This window comes from Cenococcum geophilum (genome assembly GCF_001692895.1).
Source record: "Cenococcum geophilum 1.58 unplaced genomic scaffold K441scaffold_43, whole genome shotgun sequence".
Taxonomy (NCBI): domain Eukaryota; kingdom Fungi; phylum Ascomycota; class Dothideomycetes; order Gloniales; family Gloniaceae; genus Cenococcum; species Cenococcum geophilum.
Genome location: NW_027137601.1, coordinates 887,284 through 910,161, shown reverse-complemented (window position 1 = coordinate 910,161; position 22,878 = coordinate 887,284). Strand labels below are relative to the sequence as shown.

The 22,878-nt window shown below is 42.7% G+C and overlaps 7 protein-coding genes across 7 annotated transcripts; 4 read left to right on the top strand and 3 right to left on the bottom strand.

The window, feature by feature from the left end:
- Positions 1 to 30: 30 nt before the first annotated feature.
- Positions 31 to 1,315, top strand: K441DRAFT_577181 (DUF367-domain-containing protein; the record flags this gene model as incomplete). Its single annotated transcript, XM_067644228.1, has 3 exons — positions 31 to 275; positions 325 to 461; positions 513 to 1,315. 3 exons carry the CDS (start codon positions 31 to 33, stop codon positions 1,313 to 1,315), a joined length of 1,185 nt encoding a protein of 394 aa, XP_067500466.1.
- Positions 1,316 to 2,275: 960 nt separating this feature from the next.
- On the top strand, positions 2,276 to 2,506 carry K441DRAFT_477566 (uncharacterized protein; the record flags this gene model as incomplete). The annotated part of the gene is made up of 1 exon (XM_067641888.1): positions 2,276 to 2,506. A coding segment is annotated over one exon (231 nt), but the record flags the coding sequence as incomplete, so codon positions are not given.
- Positions 2,507 to 5,368: 2,862 nt separating this feature from the next.
- Positions 5,369 to 6,950, top strand: K441DRAFT_707496 (WW domain-containing oxidoreductase; the record flags this gene model as incomplete). The annotated part of the gene is made up of 4 exons (XM_067653727.1): positions 5,369 to 5,519; positions 5,893 to 6,573; positions 6,644 to 6,760; positions 6,814 to 6,950. 4 exons carry the CDS (start codon positions 5,369 to 5,371, stop codon positions 6,948 to 6,950), a joined length of 1,086 nt encoding a protein of 361 aa, XP_067500464.1.
- A 621-nt stretch (positions 6,951 to 7,571) lies between these two features.
- Positions 7,572 to 8,453, bottom strand: K441DRAFT_577202 (uncharacterized protein; the record flags this gene model as incomplete). Its single annotated transcript, XM_067644230.1, has 2 exons — positions 7,572 to 8,134; positions 8,201 to 8,453. 2 exons carry the CDS (start codon positions 8,451 to 8,453, stop codon positions 7,572 to 7,574), a joined length of 816 nt encoding a protein of 271 aa, XP_067500463.1.
- Positions 8,454 to 9,599: 1,146 nt separating this feature from the next.
- On the bottom strand, positions 9,600 to 10,655 carry K441DRAFT_230634 (uncharacterized protein). The gene is made up of 2 exons (XM_067640640.1): positions 10,173 to 10,655; positions 9,600 to 10,119 (listed from the first exon to the last, which is right to left on the bottom strand). Exons 1-2 carry the CDS (start codon positions 10,265 to 10,267, stop codon positions 9,615 to 9,617), a joined length of 600 nt encoding a protein of 199 aa, XP_067500461.1. The 5' UTR covers positions 10,268 to 10,655; the 3' UTR covers positions 9,600 to 9,614.
- On the bottom strand, positions 10,341 to 10,535 carry K441DRAFT_529846 (uncharacterized protein; the record flags this gene model as incomplete). The annotated part of the gene is made up of 1 exon (XM_067642171.1): positions 10,341 to 10,535. A coding segment is annotated over one exon (195 nt), but the record flags the coding sequence as incomplete, so codon positions are not given.
- A 722-nt stretch (positions 10,656 to 11,377) lies between the features above and the next one.
- On the top strand, positions 11,378 to 13,791 carry K441DRAFT_642416 (glycoside hydrolase family 47 protein). Its single transcript, XM_067646688.1, has 2 exons — positions 11,378 to 13,174; positions 13,227 to 13,791. The coding sequence occupies exons 1-2, from the start codon at positions 11,507 to 11,509 to the stop codon at positions 13,344 to 13,346; spliced, it is 1,788 nt and encodes a 595-aa protein (XP_067500460.1). The 5' UTR covers positions 11,378 to 11,506; the 3' UTR covers positions 13,347 to 13,791.
- The last annotated feature ends 9,087 nt before the right edge of the window (positions 13,792 to 22,878 follow it).

Sequence of the window (22,878 nt, the reverse complement as noted above, 5' to 3'; positions counted from 1 at the left end):
ATCTACGTGCACAAAACCCATCACTGCGATATGGTTCGACATAAGAAAGACAATTTCTCCTCCCGTGGCAAGAAGTACTCTAACACACCGCGCCTCCGAGGACCACCCTGCGATGACACTGGTGAAGGTGCCACCAACTCCAAACCTACTTTCAAAGCTGCCTGCTGGGATCTAGGTCACTGTGATGCGAGACGATGCTCAGGCAAGAAGCTAATGAGATTGGGTTTGATGCGAGAGCTTCATGTTGGACAGAAGTTTGCTGGTGTGGTTATTTCGTAAGAAGGATCTGATCCTTCCAAATGCAGATTACTTATATCTATATAGCCCGAAAGCTAAAAATATTCTGTCAGGGGCGGATAAAGAACTACTGGAGCAGTATGGTGCTGCAGTGGTTGAATGTTCATGGAATCGAGTTGATGAAGTACCATTCAAGAGGATTGGTGGGAAGTGTGAAAGATTGTGTATGTTCCACTACTTTCCGGTGCTCACGATAGTTTCTAATTTTATATCAGTGCCCTACCTTATCGCCGCAAACCCTACAAATTACGGACGACCCTGGCGACTAAACTGTGTGGAAGCGCTGGCTGCCTGTTTTTATATATGTGGACATACTGAGTGGGCTGAGCAAGTACTATCATCCTTCTCGTATGGGGATGCATTTCTGGAAATCAACGGAGCCCTTCTAAAACGCTATGCTGCCTGCAGTTCGGAAGAGGAAATTAAAAAGACTGAAGAAGTTTGGCTAGAGAAAATTGAACGGGAATACTCTGAAAGCAGGGCGGACCGTGATGCAGGCACCGAGGAAGATGCATGGAAGGGTGGCAATATGAATAGACGGCCAATCGATGACGATGAAGATGAAGATGAAGGTGAAGGTGAAGATGGAGGAGAAAGCTGTGGCAAAGGCAAAAACCAGGGCAATGAAAACGAAGAAGACATCGAGGACGAAGGCGCAGAATATGAAGAGCGTGACCCGTATGCCTTACCAGAGTCTTCTGACGACGAAGAAGAGATGGCAGAACTACGAAGGCGTGTTCTTCTCTCTAAGCCTTTCGCTAATCCTACGCCGTTAGGCTCTAGTGACAAGAAGCCACCTGAGAAGATAATACAGACCAAGCCAGCACAAGTCACAGTGGACCCTGAGGATGAGTCTGAGTCAGATCATGGACTTGATGATGAATTCGACAACATTATTCAAACTACTCCGGTCACCGACCGGACTGGTATAACTGCCAAGCAGAGGCTGAAAACCCAAGACAAAAAGACGAGCGCCACGTTTATGAGTGTTTCTCTAGCAGCCCCAAGCAGGAGGTAGCCAGCCACTCTTCAAGGGCTGAATACTTCTACGAATTGAGATTAGTTTATTTACAGCGATATATTTCAGGAACACTTAATCAATATAGCCAAACCAGTCACGCCAAGAAATCCAAGACGGCAATATCCAGGGTAACACTGCGCCTCCGTGAAACCCTTTCTCCGAGTAGCACGGCCTCCACTGCATCTAAATGCGTTATATTGGCATTTATCACCGAACCAATCAACAGAAATTCCGTGCACGCTCCCGGATCGTGGCATTTCAGCCCTAGTTGCCAAGACAAGTTTTTATTCAGCCCTACTGCGTATACGAATACTGCTAGCTTAACCTGGTCATGTTGACCTTATTTCCTGGTATCTGTAATGCCTCAGCTCATGGCCGCAGTGATTTGCTATGTAACATCGCGCTGTATGCTGCGCACTTGTGAATTTTGAGACACCGCAGTTGTTCTTGAGGCCTGCGGTGGGCTTGTGATGCAGAGGCTCTGAAGCTGAATTCAAAGAGGTATATAAAAGGGATAGATAGTAAGAGAAGCCCATCATCAGCACTACATTCACTTCCTCTTCTTCACATCCATTTTAAATACTTGTTTAAGTGGTTTATCTTAACATCAATTTTACCCTAAGAACTAGTAACGTCACCACTCAATCGCCCTCCAATCTCGAACACATCTTCAAAATGAAGTTCACTATTGCCCCCCTTGCGGCCCTTCTCACCCTCACTTCTGCCACCCCAACTCCGGACCCAATGATTCGTCCAGACACACTCTCGCAATACACCGTTTCCACCGGTGCAATTGCCTACAACGTCCCAACAGGTCGTATCCACAAGAACGGCGTTGACAGCGACATCACGACTCTCGTTACCTTCACTTTCCCAAACAACACTGCGGGCAAGACCTGCGAGTTTAACTTCGCACTCAACAACTGCCTACATTGCAACCCGGACTATCCGTATGGCACAGCTCAAATTGACGTCTACACTTCCCTCGCCCCGGCCGACCACAGCACCGCTACCTGGCCAAATGGAAACATGAGGGACCAGCATGTCGGCCGTCTACAGGCTATCAAGCCTGGTGTGGCTTCATACGTGGCTGGGTTCCCGGTCGTTGGCCAGGGTTTCCCATGCCCGGCGGGCATGACACTCGGTGGAGAGTTGGTGGGTGTTGGTGATGTTGATGAGATCAACTGGGATGGCGAAGGCGAGGGACCTTACTTTAGGGTTTATTAGTTCGGGAACCCCATAAGGCCAGGTGAAGAGCTACCGATGTACATTTTATAGACGGATGGCGGCATTTTCGGGGATTCTGCATTGCATTTTAAAGCTTACGCACGAGTATCGTTTTAGGTTATTGGTATTGCATGTTTAAGCTAGTGTTTAGGCTCATAATATTAATTAGTTATCCAGTTCCATTTAATTCATGTTGCCTTTCTTCTTCGACTAGCTGATCGAGACAATCTAAGTGGTAAGACTGGTGGTGCTTATTGATCTGTTATGTATCTTAAGACGTAAATATTCTTTCTCCTTTGAAAATGATACGATATCAAGAAAAACCTTCTCTCCGCTACCTAGAAACACACCATCAAAATTCGAAGTACATAGCCCAGCATACCTCGGCCAATGGATCTCCCGGGCTGACTTTGTTCCCCAATCGAGATCCTCTGCTGACTTTCTTCCTCCGCAGTTGGACACATTGCTACCATTTCATTGCTGCCTAAGTGCAGAATTCCGCCTCATAGCATATTATCAAAATTGCTATCAAGAAGTTTATAAGCCGCTGAAGTCAACACTTACTCACTCAACCAATTCGAAAGTGTTAGAACAACATGGATCACTAAACTACCGAGTGTATTCGAGACATGGAAGACGACTGGAATGCTGGTCGCTTCAAGAACTTCTATTCCCCTCATCCAGAACACGTGGAAGAGTCTCATACATCTACGGTCTACATGGTTCGGTTCTCAGGACAAAATCTAATTAGCGGCGGCAGGGACCGGTCAATTCGAATCTGGAATCTGGAAACCCAAAGGTTAGTATTGCCCCCGCTACTTGGACATGAATCATCAATTCTGTGCGCTCGGTTTGACGAAAGTCATGAACAGGACATTCTTATCGGACGGACAGGATCTGGACAGTAACTCTTGGCAGTAACTTTACTGTCCGAATCTTCTGCCAAGTTTCATTCTGCCGGCGCAAAATTAGTCGCTTAGAGCTTATTTACTAGAGTCGTAGCTTAATTTAGCACGGCATACCCTCAGAGGCGCCTCTGCGCCTCCTTTACGCCTCTACGCCTGTACGCCTCTACGCCTTTACGCCTCTACGCCTCTACGCCTCTACGCCTTTGCGCCTCTACGCCTCTACGCCTTTACGCCTCTACACCTCTACGCCTCTATGCCTCTACGCCTTTATATCTCCGCGTCTTTTACATCTTTGTGTCTGCGTCTATGTCTCTACACCTCTCTACTTAACCCCCTATAAGACGTGCAAGGAGACGCATAAGAAGACGCAAGGAGACACGGTCAGAAACACGGGCAGAGACACGAATGAGTAGACGCACGAGCCACAAGCAGAGCCACGAGCAGGGCCACAAGAAAAGACGTAGAAAAGTGTACGAAGGCCGCCGGTTTTGAAAATCGAAGTAAGTATTTTGCGTATTCTAGGCCCACGATAACAAATAAATAGCAATTGCGCCTTGAATTTGACTATCGCAATATAGAATAACCAATCTGCTTCTTCTCTATCGCATAATACTTTAATTAAGAATTTTGGGTGTTGGGTTGAAATTGCATACGAATTCCAAAAGGTAGAGATTTTGGCATTCCCTGCGTTTTAGCAGATGGACGGTTTTTAAAACGGTCGGCCTTCGTAGAGGTATAGAGGTGCGAGGCGTAGAGGTAGAAAGGGGTGTCTAGAAAGGGAATATCAAAGCTTAACCTTAATTTACCCTTGTAGATTAACTGAGCACTGTTCATTTAGACACCTCCCACTTCCCCACCTTCCTATTTAGGCCGCCCCCTTTACTTCTCCCTTTGCTTCTCCCTCTGCTCCTCCCTTTGCTCGTGGCTCTGCTCATGGCTCTGCTTGTGGTTCTGCTCGGGCTCTACTCGTAACTCTGCTTGTGGCTCTGCTTGTGGCTCTACTTGTGGCTCTGCTTGTGGCTCTACTTGTGGCTCTACTTGTGCCCCTGCTTGTGCCTCTGCACGCACCTCTGCTCGCGTCTCTGCCCGTTCCTTGCCCGTGCCACTCTTATAAAGGGAGACGCGTAGAAAGTGATGCGTAGGGGACACGTAAAGCCTAAGAAAAAGTAAAAATAGATAACGGGAAGGCTAAAACAGGCCCTAAGTAGTGTCTTGGTTTCCTTTACCGCCTGCTGAGCCGCTGCCGATCAAAAGATTCGGACAGTAAAGTTACTGCCAAGAGTTACTCTCCGCGGACTTTGGCCCTAATTTCGGCCCCAAGACGGAACCAGGTCAGCAACCTCGTACCATGCCACTAGCCTAGCAGGATGTAGAGCGCTAGCGACTGCTTCTCGAGCACTCAAACAATTTCCTAAGCTTCTCAGAGATTTGCCTTTTGCAACTAAACACTCGAGGCCTCTGTATGATGTAGAACGCCTCGAGGACGAAACAAAGGGTTTTCTCTTGTACTTAAGGCACCGCCCAATCTCCAGGCAACTAACAGGGAGGAACAAAACGGGATTTTTGCTGTTTTCGTAGGCTTAGGTGCAGTTTATGGAGGAGTTCATGCTTCCGTGTCCGATATCCTTCCGTCCCCTATTGAATCAGACCTTTGGTATACTGCATCATTGTTCATTGCAACTAGCGGACCAATTCTGGTTATGGCGTTAAGGACTATTTCTATTACCTTGAGAGGGATATGCCGACTCCGTGGTCGCTTCGGTTTTGGTGTAAGAATTGGGGTGCCAGGGATATTCTGTGGAAATTTGTTTTGCTATCTCAGTTTGCGATTGTGTTGTTGTATTCTGCATCAAGGTTGTTCATCATCGTGGAGGCTGTAATCAATTTGAGACGCCTACCTATAGGGGTATTCGAAATGGTTACATGGACGAATTACTTCATCCACTTCTGGATAACCGATCCTCAAATTACTTTCGATCTGTGCAGGAATGAGAGACTGGTTTTGGGTTTACTAATCCCGGAGCAAATTCGAGGGAAAAGGAGTAGAGAGATCATGATTCAAAAGGGTTAACGGTCATTGTAGATCTTCCGGAGATAATCGGGTTTATCTAACTTCTGTCCTGGCTTACCACATTTGTCTCCGCACGCGAGTTTTTTGCCCTACTCCACCATATACCCAAATGTGATATCTTCTTGGGGGATATAAATATTGCGGAGTTGTTCTTAAAAGCGCTCCAGCACCACTCCGGTGGTGTCGGCTCAGGCGTCCCTGACAAAATCAAAACCGGAGCCGGAATATAAGAAGACTTCGGGGTTTTGGTCTTGATTGCATGCAGCTTGATCAGTATATCCAAGCCTGAACTAATTGCGCTACTCTATAAGAATTGAGCATAATCAATAATGGCAACACCATACACCGCCTCCACAACTGCCACGTAGGTCGCGGTGACCTCTCTTCCGAAATTGAGGGCAAAGTCGTCCTAATCACCGGCGTTTCTCCTGGTAGCTTAGGCGCCTTCTTCGTCAGCACCGTTGCGAAGCACTCGCCCAAGCTCATCATCCTCGCTAGCCGGGATTTCTCAAAACTGCAAGCTGTTGTCGCAGCCATCACTGCGGACCCTGCATCACCCCAGGTCGCAACTAGGCTACTGAAGCTGGATCTCGCATCTCAAGCCCAAATACGACAGGCGGCAAAGGAAGTCCTGGCATACGCAGAAAACATCGACGTCCTCGTCAATAGTGCCGGCGTCATGGCCACCCCCTACGGTACTACCGCCGACGGCCTGGAAATGCAGTTCGGCGCCAATCATATCGGCCACTTTCTCTTCACGAACCTCATTATGCCAAAACTGCTCACCTCGCCCGCGCCGCGTGTTGTTAGTGTGACTAGCGATGGGCACCGTCTGAGTCCGATCCGTTGGGACGATTACGGTTTCCAGGGCGGCAAGACGTACGAAAAGTGGCGCGCGTATGGCCAGAGCAAGACAGCGAACATGCTGTTTGCAGTTAGTTTGGCGGAAAAGCTGGGGGAGAAGAGGCTGCGGGCATATAGCGTGCATCCGGGTGTTATCTTTACAAACCTGGGGCAGTTATTGGCCGAGGAGGACTTCAAGAACTTAAGTAAGTAGGTTTTCATTTGTACGCGGATATCGCGAGTTTTGAGGAGAGTGCTGACGCGAACTGCAACCAGGGGACTTGGATAAGGAATTAGGTAATAAAGAGGGAGAAAGGGAAGGGCTTGTAATAAAGCAAATCGACGAAGGCACAGCGACGCATGTTGTTGGTGCATTTGATCCTAGGATCGCTGGTATGCCTCTCAAAAGTATCGATATGCTAGTAGATACACACTGACCATTTCAGATTACAATGGCGCCTATCTCCTTGACGGTCATTTAGCTCCGGATGACGAGATAAAGCCGTACGCAGTTGACCCGAAGGAGGCGGAGGGGCTATGGAAATTAAGTGAGAGCCTACTTGAGGAGGATCTTGCCTATTGAGATGATAACTTGGAAGTCGCAATGAATCACAGTACGTAAAAAGGATTTTTTAAAATGAGTTGGATAACTGGTAAATTCAATGGATTCGAGTGTCGTCCGTATAATTATTGTTACACAATACTTGCCTAAGATATGTCACTAAGGTATTTTAAAATGCGCTCACCGGACATAACTAATTGTGAATAATTACCGGGTAAGAGCGAAATGAATCGATAGGAAAAGTAACGAACTTGGTGTAATTACATTCACGAGTGAAATAAATGATGTATCATAGAGAGTAAAGAACTTCATACATTGCCCAAGTGCCTTTTCCAGTCCCAAGCTCGAGAATATGCTAAAAGCAAAGACTGTTAGAAGAGAAGCAAAGAAACATCTACTAAACATATGCCTACCTGAGGATTATCGCCAATGGGAATACGGAAGAGGAAATTGGGTTCCTGACTGCTCTGAAGTCATCTCGTATACATAAAAAGTACCTACGCCCCTGAGTCCCTGGGTATCATGCAACCATAACAACTAACGCCGAAACGCTCAATGTGATAGCAGGTGGTTGATTCGATTGGTCGATTCTAAAGACCGCCGAGATAACATTTCCCCTCTAATTTTGTAATATTGTTTTGCTCAAAACCTCGTACACCTAGTCTGCTCGTGCGCATCTTTACACTCTAGCCCACAGACCCTGGCTCCACACTTCAAGCACCTTATCCGTCCCCAATATCCGCAGGTGTCACAAAAATGCCGCTGTGGTGGGGCATTTACAGATGGTGGGCCGACACGAGCAGCCGCATAAGAGAGAGGCGGAGCGGCTAGAAGAGCAGCAATGATGTCTTCACTTGGTGGTGGAGGAACAGTGGTCGAGATGTCGAACAGAGAGTCATCTGTTGTAGACGGAGTAATAGTTGCTATTGTAGGTGTAGCGACGATGGGCGTATCAACAGTGGCTGGATTTGGCGTGGCCGCTTGCGTAGGTGTGGATGGAGTGGCGGCCAAAGAACGCTTTGCCTTGGAAGCCGGTGTTTTGGCGACTTTTGCGGCTGGTGTTCGGGCTACAGTGGTACGGAAGGTGGAGACTTGAGATTGAGCTTGTTGGAGCAATGCTTCTTCATCTGCTAGCCAATGTCCGATGTTCTTTTGGGATGTAAGGATTTTCTTCGTCGCGGGGGTTTTGGCACCACCTGACTTAGCTGTAGCAATGCTCCGTTAGCTGCCCGCTTTCTCTGGCCTCTTAGCTGTTCTAGGAAATAGCTCACCTTTTCCTGGTATTGTAATAGCCTCCCTAGAGTTATTGTCTTTCTCTAACTCTGCTAGTCTTCTCTGGATTGCGGTCTGCTGCCTCGCAGAGAGCTCGTTGCCGCTGGGTACACCACCAGGCCGTGCCGCAACGCGTTTACGATCTTTCGGGTTGATGGCGACTTTTGACGGGTCGTAGCCTGTGTCGGGCACATAAGCCCAGCCGGGGGCGGGCGCAGCGCCGGTGTTTGGGAGGATTTCGATTTGTGGCATTGTTTGGGGGATGTGAGAGATGAGTGCGGATTTTTCTTGAGCTTTAGTTGAAGGTTACGGGTGAGAGCGGGACCGTTCCGTTGCTCCGTGGCGGTGCATTGCGACAAATGTGTATATTCGACAAGAATACATCTGATGCATCTCTCATAAGCCATTAAACCTACTTAATCAATCACTACCGAAAGCCTACACCGGTTTGAAATTGCTTGCAACTGAAGAAAACACCCATTATTATCCCTTCCCAGGTTTACGCCCACGCATATCGATAAGGATTTGGCCAATCACAGGCTCTCGTTCGACTGAGAGGTTGGCGATACTAATGCTTGTAGGCTTGGCGCCAAGCTGTGGACGCCAGCGTGGGAAGGGATACCAGCCACATTCACGCTCGGATCCCGTTCACTCCGCCGTCTTAATCTTCCTTCATGGTCTAGGGGACGATGCAGCTGGCTTGGAAGGTTTGTCTCTTCTCTTATATTTATTCTCCAAGTTTCCCACATTCCATCCGTTCAGACATCGCAAGACAATATCAGTTAGCCAAGAAACTTCCATATATAAAATGGATCTTTCCCAATACACTCGAGCACCGCAATGCTATGAAAACAGCCTAGGATACTCCCACGCCACTTTCACCGTTCCCCTCCTCTTGCCCTGAGCCTAACAACCCAGAGGACGAGGACGACATGAAATTCAGTATCGCCTACATCATCACTTTAATTGACGATCTAGTATCCCAAGGTATCCCCGAAATTCGCATTTTCCTTGGCGGATTCTCGCAAGGCTGTGCTATGACCCTTCTCACCGGGCTAATCTCAAGGTACGCTGGGAAGTTAGCTGGACTAGTTGGTTATCCGGGTACCTCCCTCTCGCAGATAGAATACCCCAGCTGAGAAGAGCGGTCGGGTTGCCGGAGAGCGTCGAAGACAATGTGGATATATTCCTCGTGAGAGGACTAGAGACATGCTAATCCCGAAGCGGCATTTCTGGACCTGCCAGGAGAAGCTGAAGGAAGTTGGAGTGAAAGAGGGTAAGATGGAGGTGAAAGAGTATGAAGGAATGGGACATGCGATGGGGGGAGTAGAGTTGAGGGATCTGTGTACTTGGTTCGAGAGGGTAATCCCGCCCTTATACTGATTCCAAGAGCTACTTAAATCACACCAAGCACTACTGTGTATGCCTAGGAGGTCTACTGCCTTCTCGTGTTGGCGAATTAACACCGAGTTCGTAAGACACCGAATCATTTGGTAATTCCACTAGAGCGTTGTGAACGGGAGCTTCCTGAATCTCTGAAGTTGGGGCTTCATAATGTGGCTGCCTCCTTGCAGGTCCAGATTCTGGGGTGTATTGGGCATATTTGACAGTCTCGTCATGGTAGGTCGGCGGTGGAACTGCTTGATATTCGCTCGGGGCTAACTTGCTGTTACTTTGCTTTCGGCCGTACCGATAATAGAGAAATGCACCGAGGCCAAGAGCGATAACTCCAAGAGGAGCTGCAACCCCAGCAGCAATAGCTGTAGCATGATCAGTGGTAGTGCTCTGAGTTGTGGCTGCTGTCTGGGATGCCGATGCCGATGCCGATATTGTGGCTGGGGATGGTGGTAGTAATTGTTGCGAACTTTGTCGCAGCGGAAGAAGTAGCGGTAACGCCGATAGTGGTAAGAGCAGAAGGCTGCCCTGCATAAGTCAGTATATAACTTTTATCAAGTACAAGATTTAATATACCCTGAAAGATTAACGGGTTTTGACTTGCAGAGCAGTTGTTGTCGGTATTGCCAGTACCGATACAGTAGTACATGTCCTGCGTTGTGCCCAAGCATTTCCCAATACCATTACCCCGGTGAGATCATCGACGTTCGGGTCAACACAAAACTACGGGCACTCTGAACTTCTCTAGCTCTGGTCTGTACAGCTTCCTCGGATGTATTTGGTACCGTTAGCTTTTTCGAGTTCATCGCCTGTCGCCATGCATATATGATTCGAAAGACACGCGTAGCTTTGCCCGCAACATGTTGATTGGCTGGTACTGTCCGAGCATGGCGTGTCTTGCGGTGCTACGGTTTCCTTGTCCGGATAGTAACATACAGCCGCTGAGTGGAGGACGAAGGTTGACAGATAAAGCAAAGAGTAGATAAATCGTAAACGACTTGATAATGAATAATTCAACACTGAAATAGCCATCTTGAATGATTCTATGGAAAAGGGAAATGAACGGAAAGATGAAAATCAGATTGTTGAGGAAGGCGAGTAAGAGACGTAAGAAAACGGCAGAGACGAACTAAGAAGATTGACAAGACATCAGGATCAGTGGTAGCATTTCCCCCGAAGCATGGGGTGCCATCCGTTAAAGTCTCAGCAGTTTCACACTCAGGCAAGCGATAGGAAGCCTGCTACTTGGCTGAGCAAGCAACTCTGCTGACGTTAAAATTTCACTGGGAATAGAACCAAACACGACCAAGAAGCAGGCTATATCCTTCACATAGGCCAGTTTCAGGCCCTATTGGTGCGATGAAGGATGTGCAGGAGGCGAGTAAGCAGTAACTTGGTACGGACAAGATGAGTCTCAGCCACAGAGATAGTATATTAAGTTTAGGCACTATACTGCTACAAAAGAAAGAAGCGGGGAATTTATAATAGAGAATTGGTTGGAAAATGGGTATAGGCTGAGATGGGCCTGTGGAGTTGTTTTAACTTTAAAAATAATCTTATCTGGGACATCTACAATGACGCGGGTGTTTTGACGCGGGGGAACTTTAACGCTCGTCGAAGGCAAAGGGAAAATAAAAACGGCCAGCCGTGCCAGCTTTTCAGCTATGTCTTCTGAATCTCGCGGGATCAAGACGAAATTGTAGCTTGGCACGCGAAGCATTCCTCGTAAAATCTCAATATGGGATAGTATGAGCTGCTCGGTCGCTGAATGGCGGCTCGGCGAGCTGATCCTCCTTTCTACACCGTGGCCCTCAATACTCAAGGTTCACAGCTCCACCGTGTCCATCTGAAGCTCTTCCGCAACTCCTTCAGATCTCTTCCACACGCTTAAGGGGTTTTATTGTTTAGTAATGGCTTTATTAAAACGCTACGGCGTATACACGGTCATAGCCGCTTGTTTCCTGTACCTCCTCTACCAGCTAAGCTTTCCATACAACCCCGAAGGCATCCAGGGAGACGAGAAGGACAACAATCATGGCGACAAAGGAGAAAAACCTCCAGTTCCAAAGCTGAAATATTACGATTGGACAAAAGTCCCCATCCGAAATCCCCTCACTTCTTTGACTCCGCTGCCAACGGGCAAGCCGCTTCCTTTACCCAAGATCCAATTTGATTTTACCAAAGAGAAAGATATTGAGAAATCACTACGGGAAACACGGCGAACGGAGGTTAAGAAAGCCTTCGAAAGATCCTGGAAGGCGTACACAGAGCATGCATGGATGCAAGATGAGGTAGAACCCATCAGTGGAGGATTCAAGAATGGATTTGGTGGTTGGGCGGCTACTCTGATAGATGCTCTTGATACACTATGGATAATGGGCATGAAGGAGGAGTTTAAGAAAGCTGTTGCAGCTGTGGAGAAGGTCAACTTTGGCGCCTCTAGCATCGAAACCGTCAATATCTTCGAGACGAACATTAGGCATCTTGGAGGCTTACTATCTGCCTATGAGTTGAGTGGGGAGAACGCACTAATAAAGAAGGCCAAGCAAGTCGGCGAGATGCTTTACGTCGCCTTTGACACCCCGAACCGGATGCCAATCACTCGATGGGATTTCCACCAGGCAGGCAATGGGTACGCACAGGTTGCGGACGAGGTTGTACTCGTTGCAGAAATCGGCTCTCTCACGATGGAATTTACCCGTCTCTCACAAATTACTAACGACCCTAAATGGTACGATGCCATCACCCGTATAACTGAGGTCTTCGAAAAGCAGCAAAATAAAACACACCTGCCCGGTATGTGGCCCATCGTCGTCAACGCAAAGAAGGCGGATTTTACCAGAGATAGTGGATTTACTTTGGGCGCTATGTCAGACTCACTCTATGAGTACTTCCCGAAAACATACGCTCTACTCGGCGGTCTTAATCCTGTCTACAAGAAACTATACGAGGTGGCTATGAAGACCGCAATCGAACATACCTTGTACCGCCCAATGACGCCTGACAATGCCGATATTTTGATGTCCGGTTTCGTCCGGACGGAGGGCTCACAGGCAATGCTGATCCCGGAGTGGCAACATCTTGTTTGCTTCACTGGAGGTATGTTTGCTCTCGGCGGGCGTATGTTTGAAATCAAGGAGCATGTCGAAATTGGCCGGAAGCTTGCCGACGCATGCGTTTGGTCTTACAAAGCACTGCCGTTCGGCATCATGCCCGAAGTCTCGCACATGTACGCCTGCCCGAACCGTACGGGATGTGAGTGGGATGAAAAGAAGTGGAAGGCTGAGGTGGTGAGGAAAGCCAAGATGGAGAACGAGGAGGACCCCCTGAAAAACATTGCTGCCGCGAGACTTCCAGAAGGATTTACGGAAATCAACGACCGACGATACATTCTCCGTCCCGAGGCAATTGAAAGCGTTTTCATTCTTTATAGGATTACTGGGCAACAGCAATGGCAGGCAGCAGCGTGGGATATGTTTACGGCGATTCAGAAGTATACGCAGACAGATTTAGCGAACGCTGCGCTTATTGATATTTCAGTGACGGATGGGATGCCGCCCAAGGCGGATTCGATGGAGGTAAGCATATGTTCTCAATGACTTGAAAACCAGCACTGATGGTGTACTACAGAGCTTTTGGATGGCCGAAACGCTTAAATATTTCTATCTGGTCTTCAGCGAGCCCGACTTTATCAGCCTGGATGATTATGTTTTCAATACGGAAGCGCACCCATTCCGTATCCCGAAGTGAAATCCTTTAATCCAAGTAGATTAGTAAATAGTTAGAATTAATCTGGGGCAACCCCAACGCTGAAGAGGCGACAATGAGGATTAGCGGAGCCGTCTTCTGCGAACTAGGTTACTCAGTCGCAGTTAGCGAAGTTGGTTATTCGTAGATTTGTCTCTCGCATGAAGCCTTGGGAGCTCTCCACGACCCCAGCGCTGAGGAAAGTTAAAGCTTAGCATAGCTATGAAGTTCTACGGCCCTTCATGGCCAGAAGTGTTTTCCTCAATGCAAAGACAGTTGGCTTGAATTCTGAAAATGATGATACTGCTCTTCCGTTTGGTCAAAGACAAAACTATCATCAATCCAGGCAGGGATAGCTTCAATCCAACTTCTTTTAGCGCGGAGGTATTTTGAGTCTATTAATCATAGCTCCTTCGCTTCTTGGATAATATTACAACCTCTAACGCTGCTGAAACTTGAACTTCTTTCGAGCCCTTCAACCGCCTAAATACGCACCTTGCTCTCTTTGGCCCAAGCCGCAGGTTATTCATACATGAACATGTACGATCTACATCTTTGGGTATTGACTCGCCTCCCTGACAACCCAATATTTATTGCCAACTAAGCAGTAGTCTAGTCTGGGCGATAGGGTTTTGGCCTGCTGCTTCTAGGCGCCTCAAGGCATCGAAATGGAGGCGCAAATACTGTTAGCCATCCCAGGACCAAACTTGCTCAACGTCTAGAGTTTCCTTAGATACTAAAGGGAGTGCGAGCATTTTGGTCCTTATACACATGTTATTAACCCGAATTAAAGTTCCTTACTACCTCTATAGTCTTTAACGAAAACTCCCCTCACTAAGGTCTATTTCCGTCTTTAGACTTAAGCAGCCGCCGCTTTAACCTGAGCCGAGGGTAAGCAGCCCTAAGCACGCCCTAAGTACGCAAGGGGTGCCTAGTTCTGGGCCCTTAGGGCCTAAATTTGGGAATCGGCTAAAGATGCCTAATATTACTTTAAACTAAAATTTCGGCTAAGACTACTGCGGACTCAGCTACCCCTTAAAACCCATCGCTAACATATTTATACTTACCCCTTATCCTAACAACTAACGACTTTAGCTTAACTTATGTCCAGCTTTAGATCTTAGGTTGTTATACCGCAATTATTATTATTAAGATTAATTAAAATAGCTATATTATACAAAATGTTTTTTATTAAATATTGTTTTGTTCTTCTAAGTGTTTTAAGTAATATTTCTATATTAACTTTTGGCTAATAACTATATAGTTTCCCCCTTTATATATACCGCTTATAACTGTAAAACCGTAAGGTAATTAGCCGAAGGATTTATATATACTCTTAAATAAACCTATAATATAAATAGCTAGAACAATTAGTTTAAGTAGGGCCTTTAAATGCTTTAGTAGCGGACTAGGGTATAGGTTAAAGAGGAGATTTAATAAACCCACTTTACCTAGTATAAACTTAAATACTCCTTAGTTAGACTACGTGGCGCGGGCTTATAGGGGTATAGCTTAGCAAAGAGCAAACTAGATTAGATAGTGTTAGCTAGGTTTAGCCTAAGTTGCGTAAATTATTATGCGGACACGGCCTAATCTAGAGTAGAGGGGTTATATTAGTGGATCCTTACCGTCTAGGCGAGTAGGGTGGGTATGGCCGATATAGATAAGATAGTGCTAACCTTAACTGGTTAGCAAAGCGGCGTAAATTTAAGGTAGGTATAGCTTTAAAGAGCGCAAGGGAGCTATAGTAAGGGGAATAGTATTATATAGAGACGGCCTAATGTAGAATAAAGGGGTTATACTAACGGCGTAAGCGTTTACAGATAGGCTAGATTAGACAAGTTTGGTATCTAGAAGTTAATTAAGTGGGGTAAATTTATGCGAGTACTAATGGCGGATAACGCTAGGGTCGGATTTAATAAATTATAGCTCTTTTAGGCTAAACTACCCGCGTAAAGCTAAGGGGAATAGTTTAGTAATGTCCTTATATAGGTCTAACCGAGCGAAGCCAGCTTATATAGACGTGGCTTTAATTATAAATGTTAAGGTAAGATTAGACAGCTCTAGTCTCCGAAAGTTTATCTACTTAGGTAACTTTATATAAGTATACTGGATAAAACTATAGGAATCTAACTAGATTATATAGTGGCGGCACTCCTTAACCTAAGTAAGTGGGGTAGGATTCTATAAAGTAAAGAGCATCTAGGTGTTATTAAATGGTGCTAGCCTTTATAAAGTTAAGAGGATTAAGCTAACCTACGGTTTGGTAGAGCATAAGGGGCCTAGATTAGGTAGAATTTATAGATTAACTAAAAAGACCAGAGTTATACGGAAACAGTATAGCGGATAAAAGGGCTTAAATTAGGTCGCGTAAGCTTTTACTAACTTATATATTCTTAAAAGATTAATACGGAAATAGACTTAAAAAAGGAGTAAAGGCTTAGATTAAATAATACTAGCTATTTTATATCGCCCTTATATAGAAGTATGGATTTATCTAATACTATAAGGGCAGGTTTTAGGCTTAAAGATTAAAAACTCCTATGGTAAGAGTATGCCGCCTAACCTTTAGCAATCCGGCTAGCTAGATAGCTGCTATAAAACTTATAAAAAGTGCATCTAGCGCTAACGACACCGGCTACTTAATCTATATACTTTAGCGCTATAATGTATAAGGTTATAACTAGACAGCTATATAAAATCAATCTCTTTAAAAACCGGCCGCCTAATAGTGGAGGGCCTCCTTAGCACGTAAAACATCTAGCTAGGTTCTATAATTAAGATATACTAGACTAAAGGTGCCCTAGAATATACGGGAGCTTTAATATAAGGGCTAGATTGGACAGTTCTAGTTTCCGGAAGTTAGATTAAGTAAGTAGATTAATATAAACACGGTTAATAGAGGATAAAGAGGTTAGATTAAATAGTAATAGGCCCTCCTTTAAGTTAAGCGAGTGGTATAGAATTATATAAGTACTATTAGGTAGAGAATATAGGGACTAGATTAGATAGTGCTAATCTCTATATACTAAGAGAGAGTTATAATTTTATATAAAAGGATTAGAAATCCATAGGATAAAGAAGCTTACTGGTTTTAATATAAGTAATATAATTCCGCAGGCACTAGACTATTAGAGGGAATTAATATATATATAGCCATTCCTATTAGAATTTATAAAGAATTCTATAAAGGAGTTAGTATAGAAAAATAACTTTATATAATAGGTTATAACTTTACTAAATCATCTATAGTGTTATAGGCGTTCTTCTTACCGGGATTTTTTATATTAATTCTCAGCCTAAAGCTTTAAACTATATTTAAATGAATCCTTAATTAGCTAGTAAGTAAATAGGGCTACTACGCCAGCTTTATACTAGATTGGTTTGCCTTTATAAAAACCATGCCTTATATAATAATGCCAAATTCTAGAGGGTCTACTTAACAGTCTTAAACTTAACCTATGCCGTACCGTTATTAGTTATAAAAGTATTACCTTTGTGTACTAGACGGTAGGCGCCCTTTAAGGGAACTATTTTTAGACTTTTTAGTTTAAATAGACTTAGGAGTAGATTAGATAGTTAAATAGTACTCTCTCTATAGGCTTACTAAGAGGTGCAATTTTATATAGAAGAATTTGGGAATCTAGGAGCTAGGTTACTTTAGTATAACTAAGTAATATAATTCCCATAGGCATCGTACCATTATTAACTTGTTTAGTCTATAGCGGTTAGTAGTTAGTATATCTAGAATAACAGTTAGGATCCTGCCGCCTTTACTAGTTAGGTGGCTAAGTACCTTATAGGAAACTAAGTAGTAAGGAATTACTAAGGAAGCTTATATATATATAACCCAAGCCATAAAAACTAAAGTAATTTTTCTATTACCTAGAAATATCCCTATAGTAATGCCGGTGCGTACTATCTGCGCTTTAACTAGGATTTTAAGATTAATAGACATATAAACTTTACTAATATCCTCTTAGCTATAACTTAGAGATCTTACTAACTAGCTTAGCCTATACGGATAGAGTTATATAGTGTATATACCTAAGCGTTTAGAGCTTTAGTCGCATTCTTCCTTATTAATGTTATACTTACTTTAAGTGCAACAACAATATAAATATATATCTTACCCCCTCCTTCTAATTAGTATGGCCCGCGATTAAGTATAGCTACTAGCTTAGAAGTATAAGCGGAAGGTTTTAGTGCTAAAAGACCGAGGTATATATCCTTTATATTTAGTTATATCTCGCTAACTATTAATAGGAAAGCAGCCTTAAGGTATTAGGAAAAAAGGAGCGTAGTAGCCTTTCTATTAAAGCGTACGTATCTAAAAGATACTATAACTCTAAGAAAGGAGCCTATCTAAGGATAGGCAAATACCTCTATAATTAAAAGACTGAAAGCGGCGGCGAGAAGTCAAAGACCTAGTTAATTATATTCCGGCTAAACCCTTTATAAAGCGACCGCGAATATCTCTTACAGATACTACTATTAAGGGTATAATTAGCTAAGAAGTAGTAAGCATTATTAGCGACACGTAGATTAATCTAATTAATTATTAGAGGAAGGAAGGAACTTGGCCTAAAGAATACTTTAAGAAGCATAATAATATAAAATATCTACTTGCGAGAAAGAAATTGTTATTATCTTCCCTTTACCAGAAATAATTAGAAGCTGGCTTTATTATGCCTAGCTCTACTATACCTAGTAATTAAAAGCCTAGGGAAGTTAAAAGCGCCCCTTACTAAGACGCGCGTTATAAAACTCTACTTATAACTAAAGGGAGCTATATAGATAAATCCAACCTAGGTATTATAGATCTAAGCAAGGCATTTTGTTAAAAATTACTTAAGAAAGAGCAAGCGGTTCCTTAGGATATATTATTTTATAATAATCTCTTTAAATTAGCCTATTGGAAAATATAAAATAGGAATAAGGCTAAAGTTATCTAAGATATTACTTAATTAGTTATTCCTTTTATAGAAACCCTTACTATATACGGCGCTACCTCTCTTTAGTACTTAGTTAAAAGCGTTAATAAAGGCTGGAACAATTTAATCTTTATTACTTAAACTCGCCTATAGCCTAATTATATTATAGAATTTAGGCAAGAAGCGTTTATAAATAATCGGCTTAGTAAGCTTTAGCCTTTTATTAGCGAGCTTATAGATAACTCCTTCTTTATAGCTATATACTACTAGTACTTCCCGTTCTTAACGTATAAAGTTAAGTATAGTACCACAGCACTTAATATTGCGGACTGGCAAAATGCCCATAGTATAACTCTTATAGTAAGAGGTATTATTAAGCTCTTCCGACTTATAAAGCGCAAAAAAAAGCTTTACTAAGAAATTCTCGCCTTTTTAATCTTATATAATTACTAAACCGTAAGAATATACGGCTACTACCCTATAATTAATGGGCCTAAGACTACCTTTTACCGCCACCTAATCCGCATGTTTGACTTTACGGAATTAAATAGAAAAGAAAAATAGATAGCGTATAAATTTACTAAGAATGTCTATAATATATAGATACTAACTTACTTTAAAAGGCTCTGCTTAGTTGTTAATAAGTTACCCCCTAATTTAGATTTTAAAATTTTGCAGTAATTAGAACTATAGTTTCTAGAGGGTTTTAGACTTTTATAGGAGTTAAAAAGCTATTATCTCTTAAAATATAATGCTAATTCTATATCTCTACTTAGGGAATATAATAGTTAGTTAGATCTATAAGACAATACTCTAGATACTTCTATAACTAAAGAAACTAAATAGGCCATATTTAAAAGGCTAAAGAAAAGGCGTGCTGTAGAAGAGGGGCGCTAAGGAATAAACTTAAGGACGCTATAGAACTAGTTAAACCGTCCTAGATGTATCTAAGGACCCATAATAAGGCGTACTTAAGGTTATTAGTGTCCTTTCTTTTTTATCTTTATTGGTTTGGAGCGGCGTAGCGTTATACTTTAATAACTAGGCTTAGAGTATACTAACCCTAGTTAACAGTAAAACCTAGTAGGGGAAGAGTCCCTAAAAAATAGTAGCTTCTAGTATACGTAGGCTAAGTGCTCCTAGTAAACGCATTATATTTCTATATTACTAGAAAGCTTTTATATCTCCCTTATATATTAGATATAGCCTACGCTATATATAAGCGTTATAAGCTCCGCCGACTAAGAATAACCCTAGTATTAGGGCGGAAGCTATTAGCGATCTTTTTAGACTAGAGCTAATATAGAGCTCTAGGATGGACTAAGGCTTGCCCTAGAGTAGATATATAGGCGCTTATTAGGCTTAGCGCTCCTCTTTATTAATTAGGTAGACGTAGATCCTCTCCCCCTACCTTCCATCCGCCTATTTCTCCGTCTCCCTCTAACTCTCTCTCCGTCTCCCTTACTCTCTCTCTTTATCTTCCTTACTCTCTCTCCGTCTCCCTTATTCTCTCTCTGTCTTTCTTACTCTCTCTCTCTATCTCTTTTACTCTCTCCGCTATTTCTCTAAAGCCATTTAATCCTGTTTAGTTTGGCGAGCCTATTTATATTAGCGCTGTTATCTTCCCTACGCCTCCCTCTACAGACCGTTCCCGCCTTTAGTCTTTATTTATACTAGTAGCTATAAGTAGTATACTTAGTATTCTAGAAGAGCTCTTAGATCTTATATAGTTATTTATTACTACTAGCTTCTACTTATAGAATATCCGCAGGACCTATAAAGTATTTAAGCGCGTCTCCCGTAAGACCTTTATAGATACCTTTATATATAAAGGAAGCCTGTCAATTATTATAGATAAGCTAGACCTTAAATACGCGATAGAACTGTTAATAAGCGTATATAGGACATCTATTAGATTAACTTATATCTTCTCCCGTAACTAGGTAACTAAAAAAGATCTATAAATTTAGGTCTACTAGGTCCCTAAGGATCTAGCTCGTGTTAATTAAACTATACTTCCTTAGATTATATTATTCTAGGAGAACTAGGCTAAAATCTAGGAAACCAATTTAGATGTAGAAATGCTGGCAACTACTATTAAAAACCTGGATTGCTAAGAAATCACTATTAGGCTACTTAATTTTGGCGATAGCGTTTAGCAAGGAACCTACTTGCTATATAGATTTAATCGACTTTTACGGGAGAACGGCGCGCTGTTGGTTTACTATATAATGGCCAGGAATACCCTTAATTATATTAGCCAGATCTTTAGAAGGATACTTACGGCAATACGAGCGGCGGAACGCAATGTAGAGGTCGCAGGTATTGCTATTTCCTCGGTATATCCTCCGGAACGGAAAACCGAGGATTTTAAAGATAGGGTGCAAAAGTATATTGCTTTCTATAGGGCACTTTTAAAAGGTATAGACGTTAGTTTTGAGGTCTAATTACGCCTAAAACCTATAGTAGCGGTATTTAGTAACCCAAAGTTATTGTATAACGGATTACAATTATATTTTTTAATAAAGCTTTTCCGGACGGCCAAATACCTTAAACTTGATACCCCTTTATAGTATACGTTACGAGATACCATTCTATTTAGAGAGTTTATAAACCTATACTATTTATATTTGCGGTCCTTAGACCTTAGTAATAATCTAGCTAAGTTAGTTAAATTCCTTTTATAACTGCTAAAATAAATAGAATTAATAGAATTAGCTAAACTACATTCTAGCTTAGAGAATTATTGGATTCACTTCTTAACTACCCTAACTAATTATAATCTGTCTTTCTAGTTATACTTTTTTATATTAAGTTTCGACAAGCTATATAGAAAGGAACTATGGTGTCTTAATAAATATATAGGCGCATATCTACTAGAGCTAGAGAGAGTTAAGAAGGGTTTCTATTAGCTGCGAGAGTTAGTTATAAGGTTGTACGTTTAGTAACCATTCTGAGGTCTATATAGCCAGGGGAAGCTATACTAAAGCCGATGTTCTAGCCGTAGTAGATAGTTAACTATAAAATATTACCTATATACATTTAATTAATATATATTACTTAACCATGCCTTCTAATTGTACTTTTAATGATATAGACTTTGTTCTACCGACTTAGTATTTAATTCTACTGACTTAGAAAGCAAAATAACCATCCCCGCAGCCGTGGCCGTTGCCCTACTTTAAGTCCTTATATATCGCGAATTTTGACGACCATAGCACCCTAAATCTTCCTCCTATTATAATATGTATAAGTAGTTCCGGAAGGACCTCTAGTAGGCCCTCTTTAAGCAGTTAACTCGCTAGCAAGTATATACTTAGAAAAGGCCATTGCGATACTCTATAAGTGATATTTTGTGATACCCTGTAAAGGGTTATAAGCTTAACATGCGGATCGTTAGTACCCCTTAACGAAAATTTTAACCCGAGTTTATAATTAATAAGCCGATTAATTAACCTAAAGCTTTAATTTAGAGCCTTATTATATAGAGCTTAATTAACATATACTAGTAGGTATAGATTTGTTTTATAAATCCTATACCTCCGCCGTGCTTTATAGTAGGGGGTAAGCTTTAGGTAGAGCCTTATATAGAGCTTTAATAGAGCCTTATATAGAGCTTTGGTAGAGCCTTATATAGAGCTTTAGTAGAGCCTTATATAGAGCTTTAGTAGAGCCTTATATAGAGCTTTGGTAGAGCCTTATATAGAGCTTTAGTAGAGCCTTATATAGAGCTTTAGTAGAGCCTTGTGTAGAGCTTTGGTAGAGCCTTATATAGAGCTTTAGTAGAGCCTCGTATAGAGCCCTAATAGAGCCTTGTATAGAGCCCTAGTAGAGCCTTATATAGAGCCCTGGTAGAGCCTTATATAGAGCCCTAGTAGAGCCTCGTATAGAGCTTTGGTAGAGTCTTATATAGAGCCCTAGTAGAGCCTCGTGCGGAGCTTTATATAGAGCCTTATATAAAGCCACTTATAGATATATAGACGTGCAGCCGTTTGTTCTGGCGATTAATTGTAGAGATATTTGCAGAGACGATTATATAGGCAATTGTATAGGCATTTAATTAATCGTTTATACGGGCGTTTATATGGGCAATTAATTGATTAATTAATTATATGGACGTTTGTAGAGTTATGCATAAAGCTGTGTATAGAGCTATTTATAGAGCCGTTTATAGAGACGTTTATACGGGCGTTTAGTTAATTGATTAATTGATTGTATAGGCGTTTATATAGGCAATTAATCGATTAATCGACTAATTATATGGGCGTTTGTATAGGCGATTATATAGACGTTTGTGGAGCCGTTTATAGAGCCGTTTGTGTAGACAATTATAGAGCCTTCCTAGTATATTAGTGCTGCATATTAGTAGAGCTTTAGAGCTCTGTATTAAGCTTTAAGTAGAGTTTTAAGTAAAGCTTTGAGCTTAAGGGGGAGACCCCCTTGGACCCCCCCTGCGCACTATATGCTTTATTTACCGTATAGGCAGAGTTCTTGTAGAGGCTTTAGTAGAGCGTTTAGTAGAGCTTTTATAGAGCTTTATATAGAGCTTTATATAGAGCTTTTATAGAGCTTTTGTAGAGCTTTTATAGAGCTTCGGTAGA